This window comes from Sceloporus occidentalis, unplaced genomic scaffold (genome assembly GCF_023333645.1).
Source record: "Sceloporus occidentalis isolate IW3139 unplaced genomic scaffold, rSceOcc1.0.p SCAF_3, whole genome shotgun sequence".
NCBI lineage: Eukaryota > Metazoa > Chordata > Lepidosauria > Squamata > Phrynosomatidae > Sceloporus > Sceloporus occidentalis.
Window position 1 is genome coordinate 65,278,351 of NW_028316983.1, and position 24,151 is coordinate 65,302,501.

The 24,151-nt window shown below is 38.9% G+C and overlaps 1 protein-coding gene across 3 annotated transcripts; it reads right to left on the reverse strand.

The window, feature by feature from the left end:
- Window positions 1–552: 552 nt before the first annotated feature.
- MTCH1 (mitochondrial carrier 1) lies at window positions 553–23,640 on the reverse strand. Of its 3 annotated transcripts, XM_089514765.1 has the most exons (13): window positions 23,448–23,640; window positions 21,362–21,446; window positions 19,595–19,701; window positions 17,725–17,802; window positions 16,149–16,206; window positions 15,439–15,490; window positions 14,179–14,242; window positions 13,230–13,282; window positions 12,539–12,632; window positions 10,971–11,018; window positions 9,901–9,968; window positions 9,125–9,200; window positions 553–3,647 (listed from the first exon to the last, which is right to left on the reverse strand). In XM_089514765.1, the coding sequence occupies exons 1-13, from the start codon at window positions 23,592–23,594 to the stop codon at window positions 3,576–3,578; spliced, it is 1,002 nt and encodes a 333-aa protein (XP_089370891.1). In that variant the 5' UTR covers window positions 23,595–23,640; the 3' UTR covers window positions 553–3,575. The 3 variants fall into 3 exon arrangements, with proteins under 3 accessions (XP_089370891.1, XP_089370892.1, XP_089370893.1); XM_089514766.1 differs by lacking the exon at window positions 13,230–13,282 and having other exon boundaries at window positions 14,183–14,242; XM_089514767.1 differs by lacking the exons at window positions 19,595–19,701; window positions 21,362–21,446.
- Window positions 23,641–24,151: the final 511 nt, after the last annotated feature.

Below are 24,151 nucleotides of genomic sequence, written 5' to 3' on the forward strand. Positions count from 1 at the left end.
ATAAATAAAATTCTTCATCATCATTATCATCATTCTTGTTAGCAAAGATAGAATTTTCAGTTACCTAACAAGGATGTCACTCCCTTTAGAACTGGAACTGGTCTCCTCCTCTCCCCACTCAGGAACAAGTCAAAACACATCTCTTTAACTTGATTTTTGTAAACTTTTAAAAATAATTTTTATTAGTCTGATAGAAATAATATCCTTTTTTTCTGAACAAGACTGCAATGGGGTCAACAAATTGGCTGTTCACAATTTTACTTGAAATAAGATATAACCTAATGGCATTTCATGAGCTAACTACCAAATTAATGGATTGTAACATGCAAAATCTCCCTAGACAGGAACAAACAAACAAAAAACTAACTGGCAAAGCACAAGGAAAAACACTTTCTTAATCTGTTGTGCCCTGACTCTTCACATGCTGCCAACAATAAAAAGAAATTATGAGGTATGGTATTTAATGTAAGGATGGAGGAGAGAGGAGCACAAATGGGTAGAGAGGTAAAGATAATAACATGTCAGTATTTGAATGCTTCCAGACACCAACACTAGTAATGAAAAACAAGCTTTAATGCAAGTAACATTCATTTGACTGAGTGTGGAATCCACACTGTCAGTTTGACAGAAATGGCAGTTTTTGAAAGAGAATGTCTACATAGCAACAAACAAGGGATGGGAATCGAACGCTAATAATTATTTTGATACAACATTAGAACACTATAGTTTTACAGTAATTAAATCAATGTACAGTATTAAAACAGCTTTGCATTATTATTTCTTGATCAGAATGACGGCTAGATCCATTCTAGTTTTATGGTTTTATTATTTTATCATTTATGATGTATTATTGTTTTTTTGTTGATGGATCTCTTTTATTAACTTTACCATGTTGTTTTTGGTGATTTTTATGCTTTGGTGTTTTTTTTTTAAAACACTGTTTGGATATATTTTATATTGTGATGGCTTTTAGCTTTTAACAATAAATTTCTATTCTATTTTTTTAAAAACAGACCATGCATTTATCTTTAACCTAAATCTGCATGAAAGTTATGGCAAAGGCATTGAGACGAACAGACAGCCCTCATTCTAAATACTGCAAGAGCCCCTTCCAGCATATTTTGTCTGAGGTGTACAAATATGCTGCATGGACATCTTCAAAGCATCAAAACAAGCTTATCTAGCCAAAGTGACAGTGTCCAAACAAAAAGATTTGGGATCCTACATTAGAAAGACAAATTCCCTTTGATAAGTCCCTGCAGTTCCTCAGGTGAAAGAGGCTGAGGTTGGATTTTTTTTTAACATTAATGTACATTGTAAAGGAAGAAATCACAAAGCAGATGTACCTACCTTGTGCTAAGTTAATACACTTGGCACATAACCCAGAAAGCAATCCAGGCTCTGCTAAAGCCAACACAAATACATTTGGGACTACCAAGTAACACATGCACACATGCACATAAAAACAAACACCACAGTGTATGGAACAGGGAAAGCTTATCTATTTAAAGTAGCATTAAATGAAAATAAAACTGTTCTTAAGCCCACTACAGACGGGCAGAAAGGAGCACCAAGATGCCGCCCCTTTCTGCCCAGGATTGTTGCCACGCCAACAACACAGGCACAGCAACGGTCCGCCCCAAAAGGAGCTGCAAAAAGCAGCTCCTTTCTGCACCACTGCCAAGGTGCCATTAGCACCCTGGAGCAGCACGGTGACATCTCTTGTGCGCCACCCTGTTTGGATGTGGCACACAAGACGCAGATGTGTGCGTGCCTAAAATGGTGCTGGGAGAGCGCGGAGCCCCAGGCGTCTGTACCGGCCCATAGTTTACTGATAAAGCCTGATCACAGACTGCTACAAGATAGACTTCAACAATATCACTGCACAAAGAACCCCTAAGCTGTTTGATGACAAACACTAATATAGTTACATTTTTTTTTTAAAAAAAAAGCCATTTTTTTTCAACTACAGCCTTGTTAATTTTTTTACTTAATACAAATCATTTGGGAATTTCATACACTTTTGTGACACACGATTGAGCTATATAAAGATGCAGTGATGAAGCCATCTGTATAACTCCATTAACCTATGGAATGCTTGGTCCACCTCTGACTCAGTGGCAAGATGGGTTTAGTAGGCATGACTGCAATATTAATAAAGTGGATACTTTACCAGGAGGATATTTTAAAAAGTATTTATAATGCTACAGCAAAATCATAATATGCAGGCCAAACTGCAACCATATCTCATGACAGTCACTAATCTGGTAGCACGAACTGGTCCTTACATCTAACGAAAGGTAAGGTTAACTTACACACTCTTCTAGATCATTTAGGTTCTACAATATATCTTAGAAAAGCTTATCATGGTCCAATGAACACACCATTAACATTACAGGATGGCAGTTATAGCTATGATAGTTGATATGAAATAGCCATTCCATGCAACCAAGCAATTATGGCCTCAGGAACATAGAAAGCTGCTTTATATTGTGTCAGTATAAAATATAAGTCAGCTGAGCACATTCTAGTTCTTGGTTAACATACAATCTTACTTCAACTATGGTCCACCTCATACATGCAAGTGCATGGGAAGTAAACACTTCCATACATGTACAGAAAGGCCAGTAATTTTTCACTACTCAATGTACCTATTTATATCACAAAGGCTTCAAAAATGGTTTTACATGAGGCAAAAAATCCCCAGTACACATATGGTGTTCCCTTTGGATCCCAGCCTCTATCTGTGTTATTTCTTTACTAAATACTATGCTAATTCTAGTTGTAAGATCAAACAGGTGAACAGTATATAGCTTACTCTTAATGTTCTTCTAGTATTGTCCCTTAAGAAACACATTATTTTTCACTCTGACCCTTAGTGTTTGATATTCATTTCAAGTACTCAGGAATGCGGGTTGTTTGGAAACCCAGATAAAATTGCTTCGTACATGTTAAACATTTGACTTGAGAACATCCCCCAGAATAATCATGGTGATGGAAGACAGGATGCACAAAAACATTCCGATTAATAAAAGACTCAGGTTTATATATGCCACTGTCAGGAATTCAGCCACATTGCTGTTTCACTTTATGTGGCCCTCTTTGCTGAATCCTAAATATATGCCAACAATAACTGAATTAACATGTAGAATAACCAATGATATAGGAAGCAAAACTGATAGAACTTAAACCTTTCTCCTATCTATGTAGCAATAGCACCAAGGAAGAATGACTGCAACCAATTTGGATCTTATCTGGTTTACAGTTCAGGGAAAACTGTAGAATAGCTTTTCATTGTCCCCTCAATCTCAGAAAACCATCTGCATATCAAATTTGGAGAAAAGTGTAACTTTTTGCCAGTCAGATTGCCCCAGAAAAACTTCCTCCTTCCTCCAACAGGTAAGAATATCTAATAACTTAAACTATCCTGGTGCAGTTATGAACCCAGTCCAATTTGCTGGGAGAAGATGCTCTCACACTTTCAATGCTAACTTCAAAATTAATATGAAATGTCAGAAAAAGCTTTTAGGGGTTCTTCACAAGAGTCTAAATTTGTCTCTTTCTGCCAGATGAGATTAATCGGTGAGAAAAGTTGCTGGTGTGGATGCTCTACGAAAAAGCAGGCTGGAGCCTCTGAAAAGCTGTCCCTAGAGAGAAAAGAGGACATAGTTATCAGGAAATATTTACTGAGACCAAACTCTGTTCCAGTCTTTGTAAGGAAACAGCAATCTCCCGTGAGTTGCTAGAACAAGTACTGCAATAATCACATGGGCATCTCACACCATACTGAAGTTTCACGGCCTAGACGGAGTGAGGTATTATACTGTAAGCATTTGTATCACTGGATGAGGCAAAATCTGCACCTTTCAGAGCACCATTGGATAAAGTCAGGTATGGCATGACTACACTATGATATCAGCAGGCACACCAGTTGTAGAGATACGATCCACCTGCAGATATGAAATCAACATTTATCATCATCAGAAAGTATTCTATGCCCTAGTTTCAAGTTTTTAAACCTAGATCTAGTTTTCCATATTGTTTATAAGATCTGCAGTAAGAGCCTGCTTTGTATTAGCAACCTCCACAAGGTGGATACAACAGACAAGGTGAAAGACTGAAGGAGGAGCAGGGATCACAACAGTAGAGGCATGCAAAGGGAGGGGGGAAGAAACATGGCTTGGAAAGCATTTCCCAGTAGATAAGACTCCCACATCCTTTAGTTTGGGTTATGCTCCTCCCACTCACACCAGATAGGCAGGAAGTAAAAAACAGAGACCTTCTGGTGACCCCATGTAGGTGGAGTTAACCCTAGAAGGCCAGTCTTGTCCTGCCTATCACTCCAGTAGGATGTGTTTGCTGTTGTTCTGCAGCTTCTTCACTACAGCCACTCCAGTCCTTTTCTGCTCTTCATTTCTCTTGCTGCTTTGGAAACATGGATAAAGATTTAATATGGCAAGGGCTCCCAGGATTGGAGAAAGATCTTGATTTTGCTAATGACTCTCCCTCTCCTCCAAAGCTGCCCCCTTTCATGGTGTGAGCACAGGGGTTTTCTGCAAACAGTTTTACAGCACATGGGAGCCATGGGAACAGATGGTGAGGGGTATCCCTCCCCATGTCTCTGTTTCTTCACATCACCTCTGCCCAGCCCTTTTAGGGCCAGGGATCAGTGAGCAAACTGGCCACAAGTTATGGAAACTTCCCTTCTCACCATCTCGGCCCAGCCCGTTTAGGGCCAGGGTTCAGAGGACAGGCCAGCCAAAAGCCATGGCAAAGAGTTTCTCTGCATCACTTCAAACAGGGTCAAGGTCAGAGAGTCAAGCCAGTCAGAAGACACAGGATAAGGCGTGTGTACCAGGGGGCCCTTTCTCTTCAGCCAGCAAGGAACCTTTGCCAGATCTAATGCCTTCGCTCAGGGCAGTCATTGCCAGGAGGCCTCTGCCATTGCCACTGCAGGCACTATGCCTAGCATAAGGTTTAGAACTCTGCCAGATGGGGCGATAAGCTCTTGGACTTCCCCCTTCCTTCCCATCTCTGGCCCCAATGCCACCCAAAATCCCAGCAGGTGTGGGAGATCCTACTGCAGCCTGGGAAAGACATGATATTATATTAAACAGAGATGTCTGAAAAAATACCATTTCTACTATGAGATGGTTCTCACTAATACAGGGGATTAAGAATAATTCTTAATCGAAACGAACAGACAAACAGCCTCCATTCCATCCCAGGAGAAACCCCCCTCCCCCCATGAGTATTTTTCTGCTAATGGGTTGCTTCAAATCCCATACAGACATCCTGTAGAGCCTTGAGGGGATCTGCCATAAAGAAGAGCACAATTGCCTGTTAACTAGTCTAAATAGTTACATTTTAAGTTTGGAAGCCTGATGATGGGTTTGCCACGCAACTGGTCCCTGGCTTGGTGGACTTATTGTTACAAGTTATACCATTCATATGATTAATTAGGCTCAAGGACACGAACTTTCATGCTACCAATCTTTCTTTTAGTTGGTCTCAGGGTGCTGCAATATCCTTTTGCATACTATTGTTATAAGGTGTGGGTGGGTAGCCTATCCCAGATTAGGTTTTCATGGCAAAGTCTGGTTCAAAGAACTCCAAAGAATGCTGCCTTCTTCTGAAGCTGGAAAAATGGACTTGCTAGTGCCTATGCCTTGTTTTCTGCTAGCACACATGCTCAGATCTAATATACCATACAGCATACAGCTCCATATAGCAAGCTACAGCCAGCCCACTGTATGCCCACAGCAAAAAGCAAACCTTGATTTTACTATTTCATATAAGGGACTCCATTTTATTATGCCACTATATTTTATGGGATGTGAGCTTCCATGGATTTGGTATCCATGCTAGGTCTGAGAACCAATCTCCACTGGATACTGAGGGCCCACTGTACTATTTAAAAATGAACTTTGTTTTTCTTTGACAGATCCTTTTGTGGAGAAATGTCTCCCCTTGAAATTGGATAGCAGAGTGTTATCCTTGCCAAGTCCTCTGTTAACATTTCATGACTCCTTAATCAGCAGTTCATTCAATCAACAGACCCCTCAGCCATCCCATAGGTTGATGATAGTCTGCTGCATGGAGTTGGGGGATTTTTTTAATTCTCCGGACAAATTCTTCCTCGGATGAAATCAGACTTAATTCTGAAAACAGGCCCTGTTAACAGAGAGTGCATCCACACATCTGCATGGACTCACTGATATCTGCGAGATAAAAGTTAACCCAGTCTCTCCCTTGCCTAACCATGGAAATAGAAGTTGCTATTATGCTCATATTCCACTCATCCCACATGTACATAAGGATGAGTGGGTTTGTAAATCAAGAAAAGTGTGGAAATGTAATGCAAGACAGACAGAAGGGATGGGCAAGATGCAACGCATGTACTCTTCACTGCCAGCTGCAACCTGTCTGATTTATGCTGTCATTTGATAACATAATCTGAAGAAGCTGCAGAACTTTTTCTTTAAAAAGCCAACATTTATAGAAGAGATTGAATGTTTATATCTGAATTTCTGAACTCCCAAAAGAGGAACATTGAAGTAAATAGCCTTGGGAACATATGAGACAAATATTAGGATACATGTACTAAGAAAAATAATGGCAAAGAAATACAGATAAGGGAGACTCCCAGGGTTGAAGTGCTGCCTCCTTTCTTCCTAGAACCCCATAAAGCCACCCAGCATTTTCTGCCCCTCTATTCTCTGCAGATTTTCTTTTTTTGGAGGGGGATGATACACAGCAAATTACACCTACAGAGGAATTCAGGTTAAGTTACACACAATTTGCCGTAAGCAAGGGCTTCAGGGTAAGAATGAGATGTTTGGGGGTCAAAACTATGTTAGCAGGGTGGGGGCATGGAGGACTTATTAAAATTGGGCCACATGAGGACTGTGTCTGCACTTTGCCTAAACCTGAGGTAAAAGCTAGAAACTGCAAAATGTTTGTTTATAAAGTGTGTAAAATTGGGGAAAATTCGCAGTCACAGAAGATTTTGGAGATTTTGAAATCAGAGAAGTTGCAATTTAGAAAATCATGTTTAAAATTTAAGAAGTTGGTTAAACACATGTTTTAATAGAATTGCTATGAACAGAAGACTCAAGTAATAGTAAAAAGCAATCTTAAAGTACAGTGTATACCTGTGTATAAATCGATTTCATGTACAAGTCGAGTACAGGTTTTGAGGTGAAAATTATGGATTCTGATTTGACTCATGGGTTTGTCGAGGGTAAAATTTAGGAGTATGAAACAAAGGATGTAAAGGACAGAGCAAAGGAAAACAATGCCAAAAAACTTACAAAAATCCATCAAGAATAAATGTTTGTGTTCACCCGAAAGGCTTGATGGATGAGGAGGGAACTATGGTAAATGGTAGATGTGCAATGTGTGTGTGTGTGGGGGGGAGGCAAACAGGCATGGGCAGAGATAAGAAAATGTGCACATGTCAATAAAGATTAATGCTTATCTAAAGAGCCATCCCTTTCTCTGCGTAGAGTGGTGAAAGGTGAGAACTTAGCCCATCCCTGGAGAACTTAAAAGAAGCACTGACACACACACACACACACACACACCGATTACTCTTTTGGTGCTCCTTTGAGGAGAAGTATCAAAGAGCCACCAAAAACAAAAAGGCCAGAAGTGAAGCTGCTGCAGAGAGAGAAGAGGAGTTGGTACTTCTTTTAGGTTCTCCCAGGATGGACTAAACTCTTACCTTTCGCCACTCTACTCATAGAAGGGATGGCTCCTTTTTGATAGTTAATGTGCAGTATTTATACTAGCCAATGGATAAGTCGATCCAGGTTTTTCGGGTCAATTTATTGACTAATATTTCTAGACTTATATGTCAATATAAGTAATTGTGTGCTTAGTTAATAAGGAGCAAGTTTTGGGGGGTGCAACAAAAAGCAGGAACAAAATACAAAACTGATTTTCCTTCATAGTTCTTGAATGGTATCTCATATTTTTACACACCTCTAGGAAAGCTATGAATAATCAGTTCTGTACTAAAGAACATGCCCTGAATCTGTTAGGAACAGTATCACTAGGTAGACAACAGTGCTGTTAATGTCTAAAGGAGGAGATTTTAAACTAGCATTACCTATCTTAGTTCCCCTCCTATAGATTGAAAGGCATATGGAGAAAAAGCCCCCCAGAGAAAAATTGAAATAATACTTCCCATATTTCCTGAGCATTTCCCCCCTAAAACTGGGGAAATGGGAAAAATAAAAATAAAAAAACGAGTTATGGAATTTACTTTTAGAATGACGAATAAGATTCTTAGGACAAATTGTTTGTGTATTTGCTCCTCCAAAATTATTTTTAAGAATTATATAAGAGGAAGATGTTTGTATAAGACAACATACAGTATGTGATCACTGAAATTCCTGGTCTTGGTCTTCTTCCAGAAGAGACAAAATAATTTTGTTTGTTTTACTTATGTTCATGCTTTTCCCCCCCCCAATTTTTTGCCTGTCCTTAATTAATTGGAGAAACTAAATAGATTTCTTACAGTTCAGGACTTTGTGGGGGCACTTGTAAGGAAATTCAATTTGTAAATGCTGTCTGAACAAACTTCTTTTACAATACCAAGTGTGACAATTTTATGTCAAACAAAATTATAAATATGTTCCTAAAGTAATGAAGTAACTTTTAATCAGTAAATGGTGCTAATAACATGTTTTTTCACTTTCTCTGAAAATTTTGTTACCCCCCCCCCGACCAAAATAAATCCTGCGCCCCCAACCCATGGATTTTATATTTTCAGAAACCTTACAACTCTAGCTGTCCCTGCCCCCAATGGTCTGGACTATAATTGCAACCTAACACATCTCGAAGAACCAGACTGGAAGGGATAATTTAAAGATTACTGGGAGCGGGTATAATAATACCAATGTGGTGGGACAATCTTTTGTGCATTAAGATAAAGACCTAAGAAATATCTAAGGCAAATATATTTTTGCCTATAGTTAGGATTTCTTTCCTCCTGACTCAGGAAAAAAGGGATCACATAATTGTGTAATCCACTAAATCAAGAAAGATCATGGCTAGCAACTAGGGGTTTCTACTCTGCTCTGGATAATCCCAAATCAGGGTAAAAACTGCTGCTCACCTGAGCACTGAGGTGTTTCCAACAATGAATCCAAGAGGAAAATATGGGAGCATATGGAGGGAGGCCAGCAAGTAACCTGTGTAACAAACAGAGCAGTGAAGGAGGAGAGCATACAAAGAATACACTACTCAGGGAGAGAGAAACAAGTATCATTCTATCATTGTTTCAATTATCATTATTGCATTTGGACGCTCTTGTATATTTAATTGCAAATGAAATGATTTCTGTTCTAGAACAAGGTAATAAAAAAGAACAGAGCATGTCATGTGAATGCTCTACCAACCCCAGGTAATGAAAAATACTAGAATAACAAGTCATCCACTTGGTCAAGATCATTTTATAACCTTTGACATTAACAAATTTAAAAAAGACAGTCTGTTTGCTTCATGTTTAGTGTGGTAAAACACCTGCTGATCACACACAGGATGGCATCTTGTTGGTTAAGCCCAAGTACAATAACTCCATCCAATCAAATGATGAATGGTAAGTCAACACTGATTCAATAGGTCTACTAATCAGGACTAGCAACAGCATTTAGGCCATAGAGTGCTAAAATCTTGTTATTATCCTGGTTCAGGGAAGAAGCCACTCCAAATTCATCAGCCTAAAGTTTCTCATTCTTCTGGAGGTGAAAAGCAGTCATTTTACATGTCCCTATATGCAAAGGTTGAGTCTCTAGTATAGAAAAAATAAATATATAAGTAACTCATACATGAAATAACTCACTAAAGTTTGATTTTAGAAACTTAATTGTAGTGAGAAGTGGAATCACATACCCACAGTTGTTCACTGCCATGAGATCTCCCACAAGAAGAAAGGGGTATGTCAGCACACTCACAGCAATCTGAAACAAAGAAATGACTGAATGAGCTGCAGCTAAACTGGAAAGTTATGCCAAAAAAGAAAAAAAAAGACTTCAGATTTGGGGATTCCATAAGGTAATTTTTGGTCTAGCAATTCCTTGACCTGCATTTACAAAGGAAAGCAACTTAACAGGCCAAAAATAATGATCAGAAGTAGCAGAAAGAATTACAATTAAGGGATGGAGGATACTCAATACTAATGACACTTACTACCAAAGCCACACATTTCTTTTGGAACACACCCCAGAAAAAGATCACTATACATAGAAGATAACCTATAATAACAGCCTGTATTTCATTAATTGTGGGGTAATTTGATTTTGGCTTGGAGGCATAGCAATTTTCTCAGTAAAGAATAACAGGATTGATCAGCAAACTTTCTAGAATGGGTTAATAGGCCACTACAATGTGCACACCTATAGCATTTACAGCTGATGCGATAAGAGCTGATGCGATTGGAAGCAAGTCTTTCTTTAATCTCACCTGAAGTATCTTAGATAGGTGACATTTTAAGAGGCCAAGAAACTATCATTATAAAACAAGATGTAGATAGGTATTAATAGGCCAGCCTATGGTGTGAACACTGGAGCCAGTAAAATGGTGGAGCCGGAGATTTGGCGAGCCTGATTGTGGTGATGAGCCAGGCCTACTCTAATTATGTACTATTATTTGGGGACAATCCAGTAGACTAACAAACAAGTATGGGGGCAATGGACAGAATAACTACTGTAGTGTAGAGCAAAGTGATCTTGCTTCTCCACTTTGGTTTGCAGAACAATTAACAAAAGGCTGCCTATTACTGTTTCAAGTCAAGGTACACAGCTTCAATTTGAAGCTTGCTCTCACAATGAGCTGCTGCTATTCAGTGTTTATACCGATGTATAACTAAATGAACAATGATTTACACAAAACAAGGACCACGAACATGCACATACACAGAGCCATGCTCCTGAATTTCCCACCAAAAGCAACTGCTTACATACCCCCATTACAAACTTGGTGTAACTCCTGATCACAGAGGCCTGGTTGAACTGAAAAGAAAAAATCAGATGTGTCTTTAAATCAAGACAATCAAATGCATTATATGAGTACAGGATGATCCCTGGACATCAGTGCTGTTAACGAGGAAAAGTGCAAAGTAACTAGCAGAGGTCTAGTCATGGCTATAATCCAGCCAGTATCCAAGCCATATAGGTAGTCATACCTTTTATACTGAGAGAAACCTAATGATCTAAGACATTGCAACTACAATTCACCAGGAGGAAGGCCTAGACCATGTAGTCATTACATAATTATAGGAAGTCTTCCCTCCATGGAAGTAATTTTTGGTCACACTCCACTTGCTTAATATTCCATTCCATGCCCAAGGAGCAATAGGCTTCATGAGGTTTTCTTTTTTGTTTTGTTTTTTAATTATCAACTTTTCTGATATTCCCTTGGAGTGAATTAGTACACTAAAAACCAGGTTAAGAATGCATACAAGGCATCAGTGATGCTTAAGAGAAGCCATGTGCACAGAGCAGAAGGAGCTGGCTAGAACATGGAAAAGCACATTTCCACAAGAATAGTTTCTGCATGGTCAGGCTTATCCTTGGAAATTTACTTCCAAACTATTCAGGGTTAAAAAATTAAGATTGTTACATCTACCATTTTAATAAGCCATACTTATTTTAAACTATGGCTGGTGTGGGCAATCCAGATGCTGTTAGACTGCAGCTCTCATCAGCCCCAACCAGCATAGCCAAAGGTGAGGAATGTTGGGAGTTGAAGCCCAACATCTGGAAGCCACAGATTTCCCATGTGTGAGCTATGGGAACAGAACAGAAATGAAAGTGGCTTCAATCACTGATGCCCCATGGCCTATAATTTAGATCTGGTCGTATGTCTTAATCAGCTACAGGAAATCTTCTATTTCTCCCTCTACAATTTTGCTACTATCTAAACCCATCACTTTTTAAAGTTACAGTCCGTCCTCGCCTTACGCGGGGGATCCATTCCGGATCCCTCCGCATAAGGTGAATTCCGCCTATGCTCGAGCCCCATTGGAAACAATGGGGCTCGTGCGCGGCGCGCGGGCGCATGCAGGGCGCAACAGGCACACGCGCCCATTCAATTGAATGGGACGCGCCGCCCCTTCCGCCCCCGCGGCTTGAGCACGTATGCTCAAGGCCGCGTATGGTGCGCCCGCATATGGCGCAGGCGCACTGTATTAACAAAGACACTAGATTTCTCACACCCATATTCTTACTTTATAGCATTCTAAGTAGTTCTCTCTAAATCAGGGAATTGCAGCCCACAGGCCTCCTCTCCACTTGCTTCCTGAAGCAAAATCATACTCACAAAAAATCTTGGAAACACAACTCTAATTTAAAGGGTTAAAAAAGTGCTCAGCTTGCTGCTTTCAAGGAAATATTGGGATATTTTTCAGCACCATGGCAATTTGTCAGAACCAAGTGGAGGGTGGAAATGCAGCCCCCCGTTTATGAGAAATTGTCTGTGCCTGCTCTTAGTCTACAAGAAATTAAGCAAATTCAGGAAAGGTACTACTCACATTGTCATCGACAGCATAGGTGTTGATAAGGTGAGCAAGAAGATTACAGCACCACAGAAAAATAACATCACCTAGGATATGAGGAACCAATCCTCTGGAAGAACAAGGTAAAAGCTTGAATAAAAAAAGACTTCTGAATTCACCTCAAAGGATTCAGAAAATGACAGCATCTATGCTTATATATGCTATACAAATGATCATTGTAAACAGAGTGCAAAAGATTATGCTAAATTATGGTTACCAAAGTGAAATGTGCTGCATATACATGGAATAGGAAAGATACCAGTTCTTTACAAGATCTACTGTTCTGCAATGGGAGACAGGAAATTCACACCAAATGTTAGTGCACTGAGAACACAGAATCTCTAAGCCATTTGTGGGGTTTAGCCTTACTTCCTTATTACATAGTACTAACAAGAGCTAGTTGGGAGCAAGGATAATCCCAGATATGAAAGGGAAAAATCTTCATGAAAATTCTTAAATTTTCAGGCAGGGCTGTTTGACAGAAAGTGATCTTTGAAATACCCTGTTCCAATTCATACACGGCTTTCTTTGGAGGTCATAATTGACCCCGTCACTTATGCCTGCAGACAGATGAGTTACCAGCAAAGTTGTTGTAAAAGGAGATTACCTTTCAGGGCTATGTGTCTATGTTGCAACTATTTATATGGATTTGTTACCTCCTCTATACCTTTTAAATCTCTGTTCTTCCAGTTTCTGAACTCTCCAGTCTTTTGGTAGGCCCTATAAAATTAGATCAGCCCTACAGTCAACTTCACAAATATTTTAGCAAGCAAAAATAATATGACATTTTCCTTAAGAGTATATGTTGCCTGTATTTAATTAATTAATTTATATCCTGCTTTTCACCTGGCACAGGACCCAAGGCAGCATACAACATAGGTTAAAATAAAGAACAGTAAAAGCATATTAATCAAAAAGTTTTTAAAAATGAAATTAGCAACTCTGTTAAAAGACTAATGTAACAATGTCTGAAACACATTGGAAATACAGTAAAAATAAAATAAATAAAAAGCACAGCACACCTCACTAAGAGCATTTCCTGTTAACTGTTTCCTTCTGTTAGAAAAAGGTCCTGGAAGAGCCAATGATCACAGATAATTCAGGGATTTATAATTCAGGGATTTTTAAAGAAGAACCTGACAATGTAGAAAAAGTTGCACGGTGTGACCAGACAGTCTAGTGTTTTCCCCCATTTCTAGCCTACTGCAGGAATTTCCACCCTCAAATTCCATCAACTCAAAAGAACACCACTAATTCATCCTACATGCTATTAAACAGTAGCTGCCTGGATGAATTCAGCAATCTTAGTACTGATTAAAATGTAATCATAGATAAAATAAGACCTGCTAAGCTCCTTATCACTGTTTTGACTGAGTCAGTACTAGTAAAATTATTTTTGCTCAAATAGCAAGTCTTACACTTTTTCCAGGCAAACGCCCCTCACTCTGACTTTATGGAGATGGATTTACTATTTTTTGAGCTCTTGTCATTTCCATTTGACATATAAAGGATACTAATGGCTGACCAAGATGGATCTTCTCATATCTGTGATACTAGATCAAACACACAGCAGGTTCAGATTTAATGAGGTTTGTTAGGAATTCAGCTAGACTCACGTACACAAAGAATCCCCAAAGTCCTTCTTCTTTCCAAACTGTCACAATAGAGCTAAATACACCCCTGTTGAAAAAGGGACATATTTAGAGACAGGGAAGTACTCATATACCTCTCCAGCCTGCAGCAAATAATAGCAACAGTATGTTCCAACATGAGAAAGAATAATCTTCTATATCTCCTGGAAAACAGTGGCATTATCACTCCACTTTATAGAAAGTGAAATCGCTCTTCAAACCTACAGTAGCTTTTTAATGTATAACCAAATTATCCACAGGTGACTGAAAACTATGCACTGGTGTAGTTTGGACTGGAGGTCCTAGTGAGCAAAATCGAAATCTATTCAGAAAAAGACATATCTTTAAGATGACAATGCAAACAAGGAAGCCCTATGTCCCTCTGGAGAAAAAAAATGCTAAAATAAGAATTGTCACCACATAGCTTAACTGATCTGATACTTTGCTCTGAAGTTACCTGATCCTTAAAGCTGCAAGCAGGCAAGTGGAACAGAATGGACAAATCCATCCTTGTTTTCTATAACATTCACATTTTCCCCTCAAGCACAAGCTCAATTCATCTTGGACATACCCAACACCCCACTAGGACAAGTGCTCCTTCAGGGGGTCTCCAAAGCTATGGTTACAACTCAATCAATTTCTTTTTCACACATTGTGATATTACAATGATGTTAACCTCCTTTTTGGCCTAAAAAAATGGTAAAGATCAAACCACGTATATTTTTATGTGGTCATAAAAAGAGTTCATTTTATGTACAAAGAGAGTGGACTATGAGGGAAAGAATGGGAACTGTAAGAATGTTAATGTTTATATTAAGCAAAAAAGATGTCTAAGGGGCAAAGCAGAGAGCCCTGAAAGAGCGGTTCTGTGCCGCCCCTTTGAATGCCAAATCGGGGCTGTGCCAACCACACACCACAGCCCCAATCCAGCACTTTAGCAGGACAAAAAGAAGCAGCAAAATGTCACTTCTTTTTGATCCAGAAAAAGGGAACCCTTGCCCCTGTGGTGGCACTTTTTGGCATGTGGCGTGTGAACGCTGTGCCAAAGGAGCATCACAACATCGTCCATCATGCAGTCAGGCAGGGAGCATGACATTGGCATCGGGGTGGCGGTGGGGTGTGTGTCATCCAAACACCACGCCACCATGCTGCCCTGATCCTGTTGCTTACTGCCTGTCTGTACAGCCTCTTAGGTTCCTTGCTATTTTTCTTAGCTCCAGCAATAGTATGACAAGATAATTTCACCTGTATTTGACTTCCCGTCCTACAAACTGGACCATACAGCGCATAGAGATTACTGACAGAAAAAAGAAAGAAAAGAAAGATAATCAACTGCAAAAACATCCCACTCAATTATTTGAGCTCTGTTAAGCAGTATGTAAAATATATATTCTGTAATCAAAACTATCAGCATTCTATCTGCTACTATTCTCCATGCTTTATCCTTAATCAAAATATAAAGCATCTACTCAAGGGTTCTTCCACAGTAGTAGAAATGTAGTCCTGCATAACCTTAAGGACTAACAAATTAATTGTGTAATGAACATTCACAAATTAAATCCTGCTGTATCAGATGCATGGAAAATTGTCTTCAGTAGTTTGGTTTGAGGAAAACTGTCAGCAATAGAGCTAAAACTACAAGGAGCAAGTCTGCTTAATTTATATACTGAGACAAATGTATAAAAGATAAGAGCAAAGTTCTCCATTTACAACAGTTCCAAGAGATATTATATTTCACACTGTGCTGGTTTTAACACCTAAAGAGGGACAATTATTTTCTACTGCAGGAAAGATAATCGCACCGTTAACTGACTCAAGCTGAAGCTGTCAAGGTGGAAGTTATCGTTTTCAATCTTGTAATGAAAACCACTTTCAACACGAACAAAGAAAACTTATTCTTTTTTACTTACAAATATAGAAATAGGGATTGAAGAAGAATAAACTACAGCACTTACCATGCAGGGGATGAGAGATAACCCGGGATACACACTGCATCATCATCTCATGAGAAGTCTGATAAAATATATCAACAAAGGATGATGTGAACCAGCTTTTGAAAAACTGGCTGAATTGAACCTACAGTCGGTATGACTAAGTAGGGAACCTGATACCTTTAAATGATCTTACTTCCCTTCTCCCATGACAGAACTATGTGCTGTATTATACAGAATGCAGTAACTCCCACTGTCTCTTCATTATCTTATATCAGGGACAGAGGGCTGGCTGCGCTACCTTACCTGAACCCACTGGCGGTCCAACACTCTAATTCTGCTGAATTGGCTACCACTGAAATGCAGTAACATTATGCCCCTATTCTACAAAAGGTGGCTACCTGTAAAATAAAATATGAGGACCACAACACTTTTTTAAAGCCAACATGTGGTCTTTTTGTCACTGCTACAACACCAATTTTTAGTAGCAAATGAGGTAAGGGACAAGATATGACCCATCCGTGCCTTATACCACTCCTTGCCCACCATAAAGTTTTCTAACTAAACTGAGATAATTTCAAAGACGAGATACAAATGTGTTGTGCATATTCCTACAGCTTGTTGTTACTCCAGTGTGCACCCAAAGTAATGTCTGAATTATATTATTTTATTTATTTCTTGCCTTTCTTCTAGTACAGGACCCAAGGGAAAATTTCTTTTTATTTTAAACTTTCTAAGCATTTTAGGTTAAACATGTTACAGGATAATTTTCAGTTTTATACATTTTAGAATTATGCAGTTTAAATCCATAGTTTTTGTAGGCTAATTTAAGTTTCCTAAGGCTTCAGCCTTTGCTAAAGAAACAAAAGTATTGAGTATCAAAAATGTCAAAGTCAATCCTGTTCCGGTTTAGCTTTAAATTAGCAGAGTAGCAGAAATGTGCTCTTTTCTAACTTTTGTTCCCTAAGAAGTGAGACTGCTTCAAAAACACAAGTAGCTTGAATTTCAAAACAAAAGTTTACTAATGGCTTTACACACACACGCTATATCCTAATCTGAGTAGTGAATAGTTCAGGTTGAGGAGAAATATTTATCTCACCAGCTTTTCAAAGAAAGATGAGAGAGGAGGATGGAAAACCAACAGCCCAGTTGAAAATCTTTTAGAGTGAATGTCTGTTAGTCCCAGAGTGAATGACTGCTGGTGATGATTGAAGTGTAGACTGAAGCGCCATTCATCAAATGGAGTGGGACTAATATTGGAATTTAGCCCTGAACACATACACACACACACACACACAGCCAGAGACACGCTTTTACTTTTTATTAGAACTACAGAAAAATTACTTAGAAGTATGTATGTTTAATAGTAGAGTAGGCAAGTGGGGTCAAATCCTGCATGTCCACAGCCTTATACTACTTGGGACAAGTTTCTCCACTATCTCACATTATTTGACCCACCAAAGTGTTTCAAACATGTTTTACCCTTATGGAAAGGAGCGGTGAAACATCAACCTTCACACCGGACTTCCTAGATTATGTATTAAATATACTTATAAAGCACTAGGTAGATGATTAAGCAGAGAGAAACAGCAGGCTTCACCTCTTTTGCCACTTTTCGGAGGGAGGTTTTCACATCATCTTTGTTAGAAACATGTTCCATATCTTCCAAAGGAAAGGCCTGGGGTATAAAACAGAAAGCAAATAGACATAAAACTAACCTCCTTTCAGAGACATCACTAAGATTGGCTATAACACCTGAACTATTGCTGAGATCTTGATACCATGGGTACTCCCAGCACCCTATCAGATAAATATAATTGTGAGGAAAAAGAAAGGTAATCAGACCTATATTTTAAGTAATTAATATCCTGCTTTGCTCCCATGTGGGAGTCAAAGTGGCTCACATCATACACTTATAAATGAGTGAAAAACAAACATTTAAAAAGCATTAATACAATTCCCTTGAATAAAACTATAATTTAAAACAATTAAAAGCACATTAAAATCTACACATTGCACTGCCCCAACCAGATTAAAATGTAAAGGCACATTTAAATAGGAAAGTCTTGGCCTGCTTATGGGAGGGGACAAAGGAAGGGGACCAACCAAGACTCCCCTCACAAAGAGTTTCATAGTCTGGGACAAGCCACTGAGAAGGCTCTCTCCCAGATCCTCACCAGCCAAAAGAAAGGCTGCCCCTGAAGAGCTTAAAGGTAGGCTCATATAGGGAGATACAGTTTTCCAGATAGCCAGGAGGGCTTTATAAATAATAACCAGCACTTTAAATACTTCCTGGATATGGACTGCTAGCCAGTGAAGCTGTATGTTTTTCTTCATCCAAAATACTCAAAGCAGCAAACACAAGATGGGATTCTCCCACTATATTGTCATAAAATCCCTGAGAGATTAGGCTAGGAAATAATAGCTTGACCCAGACTTCCCAATGACTCATACAATGATTTGAACTCAGGTAGCCACACCCATGATTGCTTCTCCTCTCCACTTCCCTTCCTTCCCTCTCAAAGAAACGGAGAAGAAGTTTGCACCCCTTTTTGAGAAGTTCCATACTGCAAGCATAAAAGAGCCTTGTGCTCATCACCTTTGGTCAAAAGCAACAGCAGCAGCATGAAAATACATGTGCCACCAAGCTTTAAAGGAACATGAATGAGCTTTTCCTCGAAGCAAAGCAAAGCAGAGGGAGGGAGGTGGTAGCCTGCACAGATGAATCAGACCATGTTGAGCTTTTGGAACTTTCCTGAGCCCAGTAGGAGGGAATGGAGTGGAAGGCAGCCAACTCCTCTTGGCAGGAGACAGGTCAGCTCTCCTCCCATTCTTAATGAGGAGCTGTCACTGAAGATTAGAAAAGTGAAATCAACAGCCCCACTGTCAAATGCAGAACAGGCCAAGAAGTGTCAAGCTAACAGGCTCTCACAGGAAATAAAAGGTCACTAAGAAAGAATCAGCACCTCATTATTTTAGTGTGGTTGAAGGCATTCAGACATTCTTAAAGCAACCTGATGGTGACTTAATAATCAATTAATTTAAAATGTGATCCAGAAGAGCCATCAGCATCTGATTGTAGTAAAAATGTGAAAGGGGATTCAGAAGATGGTTCACAGGGTTTTTAAACAATGTTAAAAACAAGCATCGAGCTCCCCCCCCCATCCTCATCATGAGCCAGATGCAGCTGCTTTTGGATCCTGATACCTCAAGGTCCATAAAGAAATATGCTGTCTCTGAATAAAGGAAAATATGCCAGCCACCACAATCAGAATGGCTGCTTCAGTACCTGAATTGCACCCCTTTCCAAAAGTCAGTGGGTAGGAATGTCAACTATAACCTTCACTTAAAACACAGTGTTCACCAGATTTAAAAACACAAACAAACCCAGATATATTTACCACACAACTTTCAGTGATTCAAAATTAGCTTTCAGTTCATCAAGCCTGGAAAGCAAACGTGTACCTTACCTTCTTCACTCGACCTCGGCTTACGGTGGATAAAGTGCTAGAGAGAATACGAGGACTAAGGCCACGGAAAAGACCCCTTTTCCCATCCACTTCCACAATGTGCCTGGCTAGGGAAGAAATGATGGTGTTGTCATTTCACTATCAGTCATTAGCAGCACTATTACTCAGATGAGTAAATATTTACTGGAAACAATACATGATCTCAGGGCATTAGACTGCTTGCTGACACATATATTACAAATGGGGGGAAAACCTAGCATTCTCAACTAATCTTTTAACTGTCATGTGCCTACTTTAAAGGGTTAACACTGGATTTCATTGGGCTAGGTCAGCATGAAGATTCTTTTTACTCATGTTTAGTTCTGCTGCCTACTTCCACTTCAAAGGGTCCATCTGATAATCTTCAAGAAGTTTTCAAAGGAATTATATAGCACCTACATTATTCTAAGCAACAGATATTGGGACAGAAGGGAAAAACTCAAATATATCTTTAGCGTAATCATGTTATAATGTAATAGTTGGTTTGCTGTAATAGTAATACAAAACTGGATCACATTTTCCAGCCCATAGATTGCTGTATAGCAGTATTTATTCTCTTGTATATTTTATTTCAAGAGTGAGAGCCTGTTAAGAATATATCTTCAATATGCTCTTCATTTTTAAAAATCTTATCATTTAGCCCTTCAGTTTATTTTATTAAAGAAGACTTTTACAAATATGTCATTAGTTACAGACCCAACTGAAATTCTATTACTACCAAATACAGTTTTACTATTCAGGAGCATGGCGTAATCTCTTACACCATAACAGAAAGCCATTCACTATTTTTCTCCTCAGAAAGATGCTGGGGTCTCCCAATATGTTATAACTGTGTCTGTCCCTTTTAATAGTTAGCTGTTCAAAAGATCTCTAGTATTCTTCTTTTACAAAAAGGGGTTTGATAGAAAATAGAGCATCAAATCCTCAACAGCCATATCAACACTCATACAATATCTTTTATGGAAAAGGTTTTTTTTTTTAATGAACATTTGCGGTATGGATTGGCTCTTCAGCTAATATCTGTACCAAGTGTTAACATCCACCTCTAGCTAAAGTGGTGTCTCAGAAATATAAACCTATGTCATTATGGAAAAATAAATTCAATGGCTTTAACTTTCACTGGATATTACCTGCACTTCAGGTAATCAAACTGGTATTTTTGTTTTGCAGAATGCAGAAATCCTTCTAAACATATATGGTAAGCACCAACAATTCTTTGGCAGATCACATTGTCTGCATCTTACCAAGATAATCAGTACAATAAATGGGACAAAAGATAAAACAGAAATTGCCAGTAAGACTTTTAAGAAAACAGAATGCTAGGAATGCAACAATCCAACTCCATACAGTGGGGTTTATTTCCATTCCAGTGACTATAGGATTGCAAAAACTATTTTTTGAAAAACGTAATGTACATGTAAATAAGACAAACTGGAACCTTACACAACTTTAGCTCTTAGTTTCTCCTTCTCCTGAAGTTTAGTTTTCACTTATAAGCCTTTGATTCTTGCAAGAGTAACATCTGTAACTCATATCTAGAGAATACCAAGGACTCTTACTCATCCACCATTTATATTCATATAGGGGGGAAAAACAGTATTGGTATTTGTTAAAGAATAGCTGACTTTTCTAAATTATATTAGCAGTTTACTACTGCTGACTTCTGTATGAGTTTTGCATTATCCCTTCTGGATCAGAGACAAAACTGAATTATTAGGGCATGCTCACCATATGTGAAAAAGCCAGGAAGGTAAAGTACTTTACTTCCCAATAAGTTTCTCCCAACAGTTGGAGGTAGTGGCTCATGCCCGACCTTTAAAAGAAACACCAGTCAGATAACATCTGCTTCTGCAAGTAACTCCTCCACATCTTGACTTAGGTTTCCATCCTACATTGGGGTGAAAAGCCTTATGTCACACCAGATGTTGTGGAACTCCTAACTCCCATCAATCCCAAACACAGGCCCAGGTCAGGGATTGGATTTATGGTCCAACACCATCTGTCTCCTCAGACATCCCTATCCAGAAGCTACTGCTCCCTCCATTTCTTTTCAGTCACTACTATATTGTTTCCCACCTCATTTAAGAAATGGTCTCCTAACTTACAGACACAGTTTTACTGCTCTTTCTCTATTTTACTTTGCCAAAGAATGAAAGAGCCCCACAAACTGATAATACATTTACATGAGTTTTGCATCTGATTATAAGGCTCATATCTGTTCATAACATTTTCAGACAAGTGACTTTACCCAAATCAACTATGTGGCCAAGCAACTCTTTCATTTTTGCTCTTTGCACATCAGTAAGCCTGATTTGTGTGTGTGTGTTTAAACACAGCTTGTGAATAACTACCCAGCACTTCCTAACACACTTGCAAGTAGATTGAGTAATGAATTGTTAATCCAAATCAATTTTGATCCTAATCAAAATCAATTTTAGTTGCATGGTGGCCACCATTTATTTTAAACAACTACCATGAGATGTAACGTACTTAACAGCATTTATCCAAACAGTAAAAGGGACACTAAATGGAAGTGAATACTTGTTTTTTGAAGTATTAACCCACCCATCCCACACCATAAAACCTAGACGCAGAGCCCAAGCCTATGCGCCCTTTTACACTACATAACAATGGTGCTAGAGTTCCACTTTAACTGCCATAGCTGCAGCCTATGACATTTGAAGGCTGGTAGTTTGGTCAGAGGCCTCCCTAAACTGCAACCTTCAGGATCCCAGTAGGATGCTGTCATGGAAATTAAAGTGGAATGAAAGAGATGTGACTGTTTAGCATGAAAGGATGCCAGGCCAACCTCAAGACTGAGAGCCAAGATTACACCCATTAGTTCAGGGTGTCTTTAGGACGCAGCCAAAAGACAGCCTAGGCTGCATCCACACTGCAGAAATAATCCAGGCTGACATCGCTTTAACTGCCATGGCTCAATGCTATGGAATTCTGGGAACAGTAGTTTGTTGTGACACAGAGCTCTCTGACAGAGGAGGCTCTTCCAAGGAAGCTTATCTAGATGGTTTTTCAATAATGAGTTTTCAATGTGGGTTGTTTTAGAACGCGTATGTCTTATCTGTCCTTTTAAATTGTCGCATGTTTGAATTAATGTGTTTTAACTGATATTGTGCATTGTCCCAGCTTTGGGAGAAACGTGGGATATAAATAATAATAATAATAATAATAATAATCAATTTTATTTGTATTTCCCGCCTCTCTCTGCGGAATGAGGTGGGATCACAACAAAAAATCAACACTGCAAAATACAAAATACAGTATCCTCTAAAAATACAACAATAAAACGGCCAGCAATACTGCTACCAATCATTAAAATATCCAAACCATCGTCTGTCTTCCATGCTGTCGAATCAGAAGTAATAAATAAATAGATAGAGTGTATGGGGCGGATTATATGGGAAGGAGACCATCCTGTGGGTAACCTGGACCTAAACCATATAGCCGTTTGTTTGTTTATTTATTTAGATTATTATTTATTTATATTATTTTTATAAATAATATTTATATTTACTAAGATTGTTATTAATATTGCCATTATTTATAATATCATTATATTAAATTATTATATGTTATTAAGATTATTATTAAATATTATTATGTATTTTATTATTATTATTATTTATCCTTATTATATTTATTTGTTAGATATTTATTATTATTATTATTATTAATCCTTATTAGTCTCACAGTCCCCAGAGGTTCATAGCTGGAGCCGTGGAAGTGAAACGGTATCAACCCGGGTTATTTCTCCAGTGCGGACCCCAAGAACTCGCGCTGAAAGGAGGAGCCCCACCTGGACCAGGAGCTTGACGTAGAGCAGCGGGTGGCTCAAGGCCGTGAAGCCGGCGCTCAGGGCCACGAAGAGCGCGTCGGCCCCCTCCGCCGGCCCCGGCCCCACCGCCGGACGAGGCGCCCCGGGAACCACCGTCACCGCCGCCATGACGCCGCCGGCTCCCTCCCAACACAGAAGCGCACTTCCGGGTACAACGGGCTCGCCCCCGTCACGTGACGCAGGCGTGTCTGTCGCTGGACTTCTACGTCATCGCGTCACGCAGGGAGACGGGGGGGAGAAAACCAGAATGCCGTTATTTTCTTGCACAGAGATAGAAATTATAGAACGATGATGGCTTTAGGGGCGGAAGGAGTTTCTGAGTTCGTTTTGTTGCTTTTTCTTTTTCTCCTCCTGACTAAATAACAACAGCAGCATTTATTTGTTTGTTTATAACGTCCACTTTCATCCTTTATTTATAGCCTCCTTGAGTCCCTGTGCAGGAAAGAAGGCAGGATATAAATAAATAAAATAATAATACCAATAATAATAATATAATAACATCAATAATAATAATATAACATCACAAATAATAATAATAATAATAGAACATCACAAACAATAATAATATAATAATAACATCACTAATAATAATAATATAACATCAGAAACAATAATAATAATAAAATAACAACATCACAAACAATAAGAATAATAATATAACATCA

What these genes read in the sequence shown, in the direction of transcription:
- MTCH1 (XM_089514765.1), bottom strand. Translation starts at nt 23,594, where the DNA reads ATGGCGGCGGTGACGGTGGTTCCCGGGGCGCCTCGTCCGGCGGTGGGG. An exon ending in TTTGGGGATTCTTTGTGTAC is followed by an intron (nt 13,283 to 14,178) that starts GTGAGTCTAGCT and finishes CTAATTTTATAG; the next exon opens with GGCCTACCAAAAGACTGGAG. An exon ending in GAAGAACAGAGATTTAAAAG is followed by an intron (nt 12,633 to 13,229) that starts GTATAGAGGAGG and finishes TTGTTCTTCCAG; the next exon opens with AGGATTGGTTCCTCATATCC.